The 12,983-nt window shown below is 43.6% G+C and overlaps 1 protein-coding gene across 3 annotated transcripts in view; it reads right to left on the bottom strand.

Moving 5' to 3' along the window:
* Positions 1-12,983, bottom strand: part of skil (SKI like proto-oncogene) — a 64,965-nt gene that overhangs the window by 22,372 nt on the left and 29,610 nt on the right. For all 3 annotated transcript variants that reach the window (XM_033031791.1, XM_033031789.1, XM_033031790.1), the window contains exon 3: positions 1,498-1,590. In XM_033031791.1, coding sequence (XP_032887682.1) covers positions 1,498-1,590 — 93 coding nt within the window. The remainder of the gene's footprint in view (positions 1-1,497; positions 1,591-12,983) is intronic.

Genomic DNA, 12,983 nt, shown 5'->3' with positions numbered 1-12,983 from the left:
TGATGTCTGTATGGAGTTTGTAAGTTTTCCCCATGACCGAGTGTGTTTTCTCCGGGTGCTCCGGTTTCCACCCACACTCCAAAGATGTACAGGTTTGTAGGTTAATTGGCTTTGGTAAAGACTGTGTGTAGGATGATGTTTATGTACGGGGATCGCTGGTCGGCGCGGACTCAGTGGAGTGAAGAGCCTGTTTCCATGCTGTATCTCTAAACTAAACAGGAGTGTGTAAACAGGTGGTATGTACTTTCAGGTTTTTGTATCTTCTGCTCGAAGGGAGGAAGCAGAGATGGGAATAACTGGAGTGGGAGTGGTCATTAATTACGTTGCTTTCTTTCCCTAGGCAGCATGATGTGTAGATTGAGTCGATGAGGGGGGAGCCTGTTTGTCTGATGGACCAGGCTGCGTCCACAACTCTATGCAACTTCTTGCAGTCTTGGGCAGAGCATTTGCCAAACCAAGCCTGATAGGATGCTTTCTATGTTGCATCTGTAGGAATTTGTAGGAGTCTAATTACCTGCATCATTATCTTCACGGACACCTGTGAAGACGGTTACACAGCATGAGAACAGGCCCTTCGGCCCAACTTGTCCATGCCAGCCAATGTGCCTTCCAGATCTAGTCCCATGGGCTCCTATCGCTCTAAACTTTTCATATCCATGTATCTGTCCAAATGTCTTTCTAATGTCTCAAATGTATCTCTCTGTACCATCTTCTCTCACAGCTTATTCCATATACCCAACCATCCTCTGTGGGAAACACTTACCCCTCATGCTTCCTTCAGATTTTTTCCCTCTCACCTTAACCCCAAAATTAATGCAGAAAAACAACGACTAAACTCTTGAAATCTTCTGCCCTCTCCCCCCACACTGCCAAAAAGAACATCAGAGAAGCAGAATTCGGTCATTCGGCTCATCGAGTCTACTCCACTATTCAATCATGGCTAATCTATATTTCCGTCTCAACCCCATTCTCCCACCTTCTGCCCGTAACCTTTGACACCCTTAGTAATCAAGAATCTTCCGCTCGCCGCTTTAAAAATACCCAATGACTTGGCCTCCACAGCCGTCTGTGGCAATGAATTCCACAGATTTACCTCACCCTCTGACTGATGAAATTCCTCCTCATCTCGTTTCTAAAGATACGCCCTTTTATTCTGAGGCTGTGCCCTCTGGCTCCAGACTCTCCTACTAGTGGAAAAATCCTCTCCACATCCACTCTATCCAGGCCTTTCACTATTTGATAAGTTTCAATGAGGTCCCCCCCTAATCCTTCTAAACACCAGTGAGTACAGGTCCAGTGACCTCAAATGCTCATCAAATATGTACCCAATCATCCCCGGGATCATTCTCGTAAACCCCTCTAGACCACTCCAACGCCAGCACACCCTTCCTCAACTCCTCAGAAAATTATAAATGCATTCTGACTAGTGCCTCATAAAACCTCAATATTACATCCCTGTTTTAATATTCTAAGAAGAATCAGGAGTATATATGATACCTTTCTGTCCAGGCCTTTCTCAGGCACTTCATCTTGAGAACCAGCGTGCTCTAAATGTGCCCTCTTCGGCTGAAGTTCTTCTGAGGCAGACTGCTGCAAAAGAAAAATTGGAAAAACAAAGCTGAAGTAATGTCGAATTTGTTGAAGATCAAAGCTGTCAATTTCTTCAATAAAATCTGCAAGGGAAAAATTGAATACCAAAAAAATCTAATAAGGTAACACATATTGATCTAATAGAATTTTATTGGCAAAATAATTGCTTTCCCAACTTACCTCGCTTTCAAACCCACTTCAGGCAACTTTAAATTTCGTACATAGACATGTCTCCTCTCATTAAACAATCAACGCACAGAAGCATTGCAGAGTTAATCTACTTTTTCCCCCATCGTGGATTTGTAAAAGTACATCAGCACTTAGAATGTATTATTTCTTTCATTTGGGACTTCAAAATCAATGCAAAGTGATGCCAGATCAGCATAAACTCTCCCTAATTTACCTAAAAAAGTAGTTACCAAAGCACTTGTTTAGTTTAGTTTACAGCATGGAAACAGGCTCTTTGGCCTACCAAATCCATGTCGACTACCAATCACACGTAAACTAGTTCTATCTTACGCACTCGGGACAATTTTTACAGGTCAATTAACCTACAAACCTTCACGTCTTTGGAATGTGGAAGGAAACTGGAGCTCCTGGAGAAACCTCACACAGTCACAGAGAGAACGTACAAGCTCCGCACAGACAGCACCCATGGCCAGAATCGAACCTGGGTCTCTGGCACTGTAAGGCAGCAACTCTACCGCTGTATTTCTAAACTAAACCACAAATTTGTATTCTGAAGTTCATGAATGTTGGCATTTTCAGTACAGTTCCTACAAAACAGATGATTTCAACAATTAATCAGCTTCTGGCAACTATGCCAGAGAAGGCCACAAAACAGTACACCCTGTGGAGAGACAGGATACCCGACGATTTCTGTAGGCTTTTGTAAATTGTCCCAAGAGTGTAGGATAGAACTAGTAAACGGGGTGATTGGTGGGCAGAAGGGTGTGTTTCACGCTTTGTCTCTAAACTAAACATGAATAGATTAATCCCCTGAAAGTCTGTGTTAAATAGCTAAAACTAAATAATGCCATCAATGCACCAGAATTTATCATTTGTTAATTTATTCGATAATCCAAGATGTAACAGGGAAATGTTTTGTGGCATCAGATGTTCCTTCTCAAACAATCTTTATCATTATCACTAGTAGGAGTCAAGGACCAGAGGGCATAGCCTCAGAATAAAAGGACGTACCTTTAGAAAGGAGATGATGAGGAGTTTCTTTAGTCAGAGGGTGGCAAATCTGTGGAATTCATTGCCATAGGAGTCATTGGGTATTTTTAAGGCTGAGATTGACAGATTCTTGATTAGTGAGGATGTCAAGAGTTATGGGGAGAAGGCTGGCGAATGGGGTTGATGGGGAAAGATATGAGTGGGTGGCGTAGTAGACTTGATGGGCCGAATGGCTTAATTCTGCTCCTGTAATTTATGAAGTGAAAGGGACAAGAGGAAGGTTCAGAGAATGAGAATTTTTCAAAATCGGGCAATGAAAGCGATATCAAGGCACAAAGTTAAGGCCTGGTGTCAACAATTTTATATTTTCACACTGAGAGCTTAAAAATATTTCACCCCAACAATATTTAGAACTAAAGATACAATGTGCTGGAGTAACTCAGCAGAACAGGCAGCATCTCTAGAGAACGTGGATAGGTGACGTTTTGGGTCAGGACCTAGACATGTTCTCAATAGATGCTTCCTGACCTGCTGAATTACTCCAGCACTTTGTCTTTTTTTGTATATCAGCATCTGCAGTTTCTTGCATCTCGTGTGCCCTAGGCAGCGTTCTGGTGGGTCTCGATGTCGGCGGCCGTAGGCGCACCGGTGCACGGAAGCGGAGTGTTGGCTGCAGGAGGCGAGAGACAAGGAGCTCGCGGGTCAAGGAGTGGATTGAGTGCGTCGCTGGAGGTCCTGCAGCAGCCAGGGAATCACGTGGATCGTGCCCAACAGAGGTCAGACAAGCGCGCGGATTGGACGCGGCCTGCAGTGACACGAAGCGGCAGTGTAAGGCACCGGCATCGCAAGAACAGGGTGTTCCCTGCAACACCGACCCAGTGCCACCACCAGGACAACGGGCATTTATGGCCAACATAAGACGCAGTGTTTTTAATGTTGAGTTCATGTTTAATGTTAATACTTGGAAAGACAAGGTGCCGGAAAAGTGGCGATTATATGTACTGCCTCAGAAGAAATCTACTATTTTGACACTTCAATCATTGCACCCTTGTGCTTATGTATAGTATGATTCTACTGAATTAAATGCAAAACAAAGAATTTCACTGTATCGAGGTACATGTGACAATAAAGTACTATTGAATTCCTAAGACAGACACAAAATGCTGGAGTAATTCAGCGGGTCAGGAAGTATCTCTGGAGAAAAGGAATAGTTGACATTTCGGGTCGGAACCCTTCTTCAAACTGCAAAAATGGTATAACCCAGCATCTGCAGTTCCTTCCAACACATATTGAACTCCTAATATTTACAACTCATTGGCTTGGGTTTTACATTGTTCCAACGTTTTATTTTGTTGGGGTTTGGGCATTGTTCCACTCTGCACATAATTTCTGACACAGTTGGGGGCCGCCGAGAATGAAAGAGAGACCAAGCGGGGGCCTGCCAAGAACGAAGGGAAGAACTAGCGGGGGGCTGCCGTGAATGGAGGGGGGGCCGGTGGGGGGGGCCACCTACTACCTCGCACGGTGGCATGCCTGGATCGCCGCTGTGAGGAAATATAGACTGTTCGATTAACTTTTTGTAACTTTGTCAGCATGAGAAACGTGGCAACTATTTATATACTGCCTGAGTGAGATCTGCTGTATGATTTTACCGGATTGTATGCAAAACAACGCATTTCACTGTACCTAGGTACATGTAACAACAACGTATCATTCACTTACATGCTTAACAATATACAGCATGAGAAGAGGAAGTAGTCTGCAAAATGGGAGGTTTAATTTGCGGGCAATAGAAATATCTCATAGGAAGTAGTGGGGAAAGGGTAGTGTATCTCCTAAATATTGGAGTTGTTAAAGTAAACACACAATATTGTGCCATTAATCTTGACTTTGGGAATACTCATCTTAACCTCTCACTATTAACTGTATCACGCCAGCATTGTATCATTATTGTGGGAAGATAATGAAAATTATAAAGATCCTGAAGTACAAGACTATTACTGTTGACCAAATGGCTAAGAGGTAATTAATCAGTCTTATCGTATAATTTATATTTCATGTGGTATGAAGAGTTAAAATTAGCCTTTCTTACGAGCATTTGTTTACAATTGTACGTTGACTATGTTTTAATGTTGAGGTTGAAATATTATCCAGTTTTTAAAATATTGTAAGTAAAAGTAATTATAAAATTCAAAATGGTTAGTGGATTTTAGACGGTGATTAATATCTCTAATTAAATATGTTGTCAATACCAGTGCTGCAAATTCCACAAAGCATTCATCAGAAATAGTTCCAATTACTGTGCCAAAACATTGTCTGACAGCAACTCTGACAGCAAATCAAATCCCGTTAGGTTACCTCTACCAAATTGAAAATCTTGGATGATACAAAGATTAAAATATAAACAAGCTGTGGATAGATAAAATATATAATCATATAAGATCAAGTCCTTTAAAAATTGATGTGCAATGTCCTATGGTGTTATTCTTAAAGAATCTGCGAGCATAGTACTCATATCATTTGTCATCATCAGTGTTGAATGTTACAATATTTAAAAAAATCCAAACCAGATCTGAAGAAGGGTCTCACTCAGAAACTTCACATCCATGTGTGACCACCTCCAGAGTTGTTCCCTGATCTGCTGAGTTACTCCAGCACTTTGTGAACTTGTGTGTTCACATCCATCAACTAGTTTAGGTTAGAGATATAACATGGTAACAGGCCCATTGGCCCACGCCGACTATTGATCACACTAGTTCTATGTTGTCGCACTTACCTAGTTACACACAACCATAATTCAAATAAAATCACCTTAGCATTTCCCTGAATTACTGATAATAAAGCACAAAAAATATTTTTTAGTTTAATTTATTATTTTCATCATAGGTACCATGGTGCAGTGAAAAGTTTTTGTTGCGGGCTATCCAGTCGAAGAAAAGACGATCCATGAATACAATCAAGCTATCCAATGTGTACAGATAAAGTCAGGGGTAACCGACGACTTGTTTGAAGAGGTAGAATTTGAAATGGCGTTTTCAGACAAGGTGAAATGCTTTACCTCAGCAAGTAGCCTTTCTGGTAGCAGGCTGATTGGTCTCCGTAAATGGCCCCTGTGTAGGATAGAACTGGTGTATAGATAATCACTGGGTGGCATAGACTTGGTGGGCTGAAGAGTCTGTTCCCACACTGTATCGCCAAGACTAAAACCAAAAACTAATAACACTAAACAAATAATAAGAACGAAATGGATGAACTATAGCAGCAAACTCATCAAGGATGGGCTGCTGAGGGCGACCTTGCTTGAGAATTGGCATGAGGTTGCACCAAAAACAAGTAGGGAAATCCTTTAGTTTTCAGTACATAGCAGAAATTCTCATCAATTTTCAAAATACATGAAATAATAAAAATCCTCCTGGTTCTATATTCAAAATAGTTGAGTGGGTTTATTCATGTACAGAGTTGTAACGTTTTAGACACTGTGGTGCCATTGTTCTCTCACTAACGTTTTAAAAAATCTTTCTTTTTGATTTGTTTTCTTCGCCATTTCACATTTTCTTCGCTGGCCACACAGAATTAATATTAGCTGGGGGGGGAGTTTTTTGAGACGGCAAAAAGAACCAAACTTCACCTCACAACAAATCTTGGCCATGGGGATACATTCAAATTTACATTGCAGCTGGTGGCATGAATTGTGCCTTCAGGATTGCAATCCAGCCATGTTAATGCAAAAATATATCATTTTAGATTCTGACACTATCGTTCCCAACAGAAACTCCAAGAAAATGTATGGTTGATGTATGCTTGGGGCGGCACAGTAACGCAGCGGTAGAGTTGTTGCCTTACAGCGCTATAGACCCAGGTTCGATCCTGACAATGGGTGCAGTCTGTACGGAGTTTGTACGTTCTCTCTGTGTCAGCATGGGTTTCCTCCAGGTGCTCAGGGTTCATCCAATACTACAAAAACGTACACGATTTTTTGGTTAATTGGCTTTGGTAAAAATTGTAAATTGTTCCTAGCCTGTAGGATGGGGCTGGTGTACAGGGTGATCGCTGGTCGGCACGGACTCATTGGGCAGAGGGCCTGTTTCCACGCTGTATCTCTAAAGACTGGAGTCTAAAGATTTAATTCACATTTAATAATAGTACTCTGAGCCTATTGTTTCTCATAACCAAGAATGTGCTTAATAGGTAACATAAAAAACATTTGAAGATGAAGCTATTGGCAACCTGAGATTTTGTTTTTTTGACAAATGAGCTTAATCCCACAGCCTCCTTATGTCTACCCCATGATACTGTTCCCTTTCACACATGCTTCATACATCTGTCACTGTAACTCATCTGGGTGGTACCATGGATCAGCCGGTAGAGTCGCGCCAGAGAACCTGGTCAATCCTGGCCTCGGGTGCTGTCTATGTGGAGTTTGCACGTTCTCCCAGTGACTGTGTGGCTTTCTGCCAGGTGGTCCGGTTACCTCCCATATCCGAGCGAGTTTGTAGGTTAATTGGCTTCTGCAAATTGTGCCGCGTGTGTAGGGAGTAGATGCGAAAGTGAGAAAACATAGCACTAGTGTGAACAGGTGATCGAAAGTTGGAGTGGGCACAGTGGGTCGAAGTACCTGTTTCCACGCTGTATTTTTCAATTCAAGAACACAGTAAAACTGGCTTATGAAGTGTATTTTTTTATAAAGCTTTAATTGCAACATGAAGGGTAAATTAAATAGAATGTATAATTTATATTTAAACCTAGGATGCTAAACCTTGACATTTTTGGGAAATCCCTCAATAAGAAACTTAGGTGGGGGTAGTTAACATGTCATAGGAAACGAGGAATTACCTTTCTCAGTTGCTGAATCACTGAGCCTGATATTTACAGACAGGAAGGTTGCATGGGGTAGAAACGTCACTGTCAGTTTCCCCAGAGGTTCTGCAGAATTTGACAGCAGAAACTAGACATTTTTTAAAAACTTTTTGTGACCATCTAACAGGAAACTCTGAGGAATAAATATATTCTTCGGTCTTTAGATATACAGCGGGGAAACAGGCCCTTTGGCCCACCAAGTCTGCATCGACCAGCGATCGCCCCTTACACTAACACTATCGTACACACTAGGGACAATTTACAATTTTACCAAAGGCAAATACAACTTTGTAATGTGGGAAGAAACCAGAGCACCCAGAGAAAACCCACGCGGTCATAGGGAGAATGCACAAACTCTGTACAGATAGCACCCATGGTTGGAACCTGGGTCTATGGCACTGTTAAAGCCCTGTCCCACAGTACGAGTTCATTCCAAGAGCTCTCCCGAGTTTGCTCTGATTCGAACTCGGAGATTTACAGTAATGGCCACTCGTCACGAGTCTTCCCGTGCTTACCTGCCGTTAGCGAGTCTTCCCGAGTACCTGCCGTTAGCGTTACGAGCCGCTAAGAGACGTCCCCGAGCTCCGACGTACCCGCTACGTTCATTCTCTGTGCTTACCACGAGTTTGATTTTTTTTAAACTCGGGAGAGCTCTTGGAATGAACTCGTACCGTGGGACAGGGCTATAAGACAGCAACTCTACCAGCTGCACCACTGTGCCATCCTAATTCAATCCCCAACTTTGCAATCAGATACTAATCACAAAGTTAGAAAAAAAGCACCAATTATCATTAAAACTGTTGTTTTCTAAAGCTGTAGTATTGGCAACCTCAGACTCCAATGTTAAGCAAGCTGGGTTCCATCCCACAGTGTCTGAGCTACAATTACTCCAAAAATATCACTCAACTTCACACTTATTTCAACCCATCTGCTACTGACTCTCATCTACACCTGGACATCTTGTATAAATTCCAACTCACCCAAAACTGTACAATGCTCCAAAAACTCTGAACTCCCTCACCATTTCACCCCAATTTCTTTCTTTTTTCCCCATCAATGGCACCCATGCTTTCAAGTGTTTAAGTCTGCCATCTCACCACAGCCATCTCATCCATTCAAATGCTCCTTAAAACCCAGCACTCTAACCAAGATAACTTCAAATCCTAGACACAAAACGCTGTGCCTCTGAACTACAGTTCTTCAGCGGCGCAGCGGTAGAGCTGCTGCCTCACAGCACCAGAGACTCGGGTTTGATCCTGACCTCCATTGCTATCTGTGTGGATTATGCACATTCTCCCTGTGACCGTGTGTGTTTCCTCCAGTTTCCCGCCACATTCCAAAGAAGTGCAGTTCCAAAGAAGTAGGTTCTGTAAATTGCCCCTAATATGTAGGATGTAAAAGTGGGATAACATAGAATGTGTGCATCGATCGATGGTCAGCATGGACTCAGTGGGCCAAAGGGCCTGTGTCCTTGCTGTATCTCTAAAAAAAATCTCGGGAGAAAATGGATGGATGACGTTTCAGGTCACGGCCCTTCTCAAATCTTTAAATTCAAATCTTTCATAATCCAACTGTGGCTTTTGTTAGACACAAATTGCAGGAGTAACTCAGCGGTTCAGGCACCATCCCTGGAGAAAATAGATAGTTGACATTTCTGGTCGGGATTATTCTTCAGACATCTTCAGGATGACTTCTTCAGGGACTGAAGAAAGGTCCCAACCTGGGATGGTGTTGCCCCTCTCGAAACGAGCGTAAAAGGAGTTCAGGTCATCAGCTAGGGAGGTGCCGGCACTTGCGGATGAGGGAGGGGTGCTCCGGTAGTTGGTTACAATCCGTAGCCCCTGCCACAGGCTTCTGGTGTCCTGCTGCTCCATCTGTAACTCCGTCTTGTCTCTGTACCTTCTCTTTGCGTCCTTCACCGCCTTTCGCAGTCGGTAGGACTCTGCTTGTAGACGTCCATGTTTCCTGATGCCGGGCCCGAGTTGTAGGCAACGGTGCGAGCATTCAGGGCCACACGAACAGACCTGTCTACCTAGGGTTTTTGGTTCGGAAAGGTGCTTACCCTTACCGTGGGGACGATGTTGTCGGTTACTGTTGCGATGAAGTCCGTGACTGCTTCCGCGAACTCACTGACGTCACTGGAACTTACTTCGAACATATTCCAGTCGACATCACTCAGTGCATCTTGCAGCATGGCCTCTGACTGGTCGGACCACTGCTTTACGTCCCTCGTCTGTACCGCTTCCCGAACTATCCTCTGTTTATACTCCGGCAACAGGAAATGGCAGCGTAGTCAGATTTTCCTAGGGGAGGGAGTGAAACGGCCTTGTAGCCTTTCCTGAACGGTGTGTAGCAGTGGTCCAAAGTTCTCTCCCCCCTGGTGGCACACGTGATGTGTTGGTAGAAGTTCGGTATGACCTTCTTGAGATTTGATTTATTAAAATCTCCAGCCACCACCATAGCTGCATCCTGGTACTTGTTTTGATGTCGACATAGCACATCGTGGCTAGGTTCAGCTCCAAATCAATAATTAAGTTTGCTGATGACACTGTGGTGGTGGGCCTGATCTCAGACAACGACGAGAAGGCCTACCGGGAGGAGGTGGCTGGTCTAGCACTCTGGTGCCAGGATAACAGCCTCCTCTTGAACATCAAAAAAATGAAGGAGCTGATCATGGACTTTAGGAGGACACATCATCCGAGGACGTACACTCCATTGAGGATAAATGGGGATCCTGTGGATAGGGTGAACTGTTTTAAATATCTTGGAGTCCACTTCTCCGAGGATATGACATGGGCATCACACGCCTCAGCACTCGTGAGTAAGGCAAGGCAGTGCCTTTACCACCTCAGGCAATTGAGGAAATTCAGAGTGTCTACGAGGATCCTCCAGTGCTTCTACGCAGCGGCGGTGGAAAGCATCTTGTCCGGGAACATTACCATCTGGTTTGGGAATTGCTCTGCCAAGGACAAGAAGGCTTGCAGAGAGTAGTGCGTTCGGCCGAACGCACTATGGAAACTTCACTTGCCCCCCTGCAGGAACTATACATCAGGAGGTGCAACTCCAGAGCCAACAATATCATGAGAGATCCCTTCCACCCCTGCAACGGACTGTTCCAGCTGCTACGGTCAGGCAAACGCCTCCGTTGCCATGCGGTGAGAACGGAGAGGTTGAGAAGGAGTTTCTTCCCAGAGGCCATTCGGACTGTAAACGCCTATCTCACCAGGGACTAACTCTACTGAACGTTTTTCCTTCCATTATTTATTATGTAAAAGAATATGTGTGTGTTATGATTGTGTTTATAGTTTGTTTGGTTGTTTGGTTGTTTGTCTTTTTGCACAAAAGTCCGCGAGCATTGCCGCTTTCATTTCACTGCACATCTCGTATGTGTATGTGACAAATAAACTTGACTTGACTTGACTTGACCCGAAATGTCACATGTTCATTTTCTCCGGGGATGGTGCCTGGCCCGCTGAGTTATTCCAGCATTTTGTGTCTATCTTTGGTAGAAACCGGCATCTGCAGTTGCTTTTTAATTATACAGAAACTATTTTTGACAGATTATATTTTGAATGTAAAGCACTTGAAGATTTCGTTTATAATTTTTCAAAAATTGTATCAGGGCAAACAAAATTAAAAATACATTTTTAATTAATGGGTCTCAAACTTGACAGACACTTCGGAAATCCCACAACCTCAGCTGAAAGCATTGTTGCTAATAAAGTGTGACATTTCAAAGGAAGTGCTATCTTCCCCCGGCTGCTGATTCATAGAACCTAATATTTAAGGGGAGGAGGTTGTTGCGGCATGAAAATTCGAAGTTTTGGTTTCCTGGAACTACCGCCGCATTTAAAACATCATTTACTCTTCGCTCTACGTTTCCCAGGCAGAAACGGCAGCAAACAAAGAAACTCATCCGGTAGATTCTGATTACAAAAAAAAAAGTGGTCAGTTTTCAAAACTCCAGCTGGCTCAAAAAGCACTTGGTGAAATCCCACACCGCAGGCTATCAAGCAAAATTGCAGTCAATAGAACAGCAGCATGAATAGGCAGAAAGCACAAAATACCGGTGAACATAAAAATAACACAAAGTGCTGGAGTAACTCAGCGGGTCAGGCAGCATCTCTAGAGAACATGGCTAGGTGACATTTCAAGTCAGGACTAAGATTCCCAGCCCGAAACGTCACCCATTCATGTTCTCCAGAGATGCTGCCACACCTGCTGAGTTATTGCAGCACTTTGTGCCGTTTTCTCTAAACCAGTGTCTGTAGTTCCTCGTGTCTCCAACACTGGTGAACAGTTGTTTTTCTAAAGCTAAAGAATGGTAAACTATGTACTTCCCTGGCAGTCAGTACTAGTACCGGTGCACCATTAATTTTCCGGCACCCTCAGTTCCAGAGCCTTATTTTGCTGGACCAACAGAGGTCACAAAATAATAATTCAACAATACACCTCTGACCCACTACTTATACCCCCCGCCCAACTTTTCTCTAAAGTACCATGGAATGCTATGAACTTCAATAAAGAAGCACCAATTAACAAAGAAGTAAACAATTGACTCTTTCAGGACCGGGACACACGTCCCGAAAGAACATGCGACACACGCAATGCTCTCAGAATTTTGGCCAGATTAAAGTGGTGCGGACCATCAGTTGCCAGAAAATCGGCGGTGGACCATAGGCCAGAAGGCCAGGAACAGTATGCCACTCGGCTCCTTAAGCCTGTCCCATCATTCAATAAGACTATGGCTGTTCTGTGCCGATTCAATGCCTCGGTGCAGTTCCTTGTAGCCCTTAATCTATGAACACTGCACAAAATGAAATTTTGTTTAGAGGTACAGTGCAGAATCAGGCCCTTCGGCTCACCGAGTTTGCACCGACCAGCGATCCCCGCACATTAACAATACCCTACACACACTAGGGACAATTTTTACATTTATACCAAACCAATTAACCCACAAACCTGCACGTCTTTGGAGTGTGGGAGGAAACCGAAGATCTTGGAGAAAACCCACGTAGGTCACAGGGAGAATATACAAGCTCCATACAGACAAGCACCCATAGTCAGGATCGAACCCGGGTCTCCGGCGCTGTAAGGCAGTAAGTAGCTGTACCGCCACGCCACCGTGCTACGCCGTGCACAAGACAAACTTAAAGATATGATAAACAATGAGTTTAGTCTGAAAGGGGCTACAGAGAGGCTGGTGGAATGGACAGGAGAGTAGCAGCGGAAATTTACTGTAGAAATATAAAGAGATGCATATATATCTTCATATTTCTTGTGCTAAAGAGTATAAACTAGGTGACAGTTTGAAAAGGTGTAGACAGTGTGCGTATGTGGCTTAACGTTTTGCATCT

The sequence above is a fragment of the Amblyraja radiata genome, chromosome 13 (genome assembly GCF_010909765.2).
Source record: "Amblyraja radiata isolate CabotCenter1 chromosome 13, sAmbRad1.1.pri, whole genome shotgun sequence".
NCBI classification, from domain to species: domain Eukaryota; kingdom Metazoa; phylum Chordata; class Chondrichthyes; order Rajiformes; family Rajidae; genus Amblyraja; species Amblyraja radiata.
Note: the sequence above shows the minus strand (reverse complement) of the source record. Positions and strands in the feature narration are given on the sequence as shown.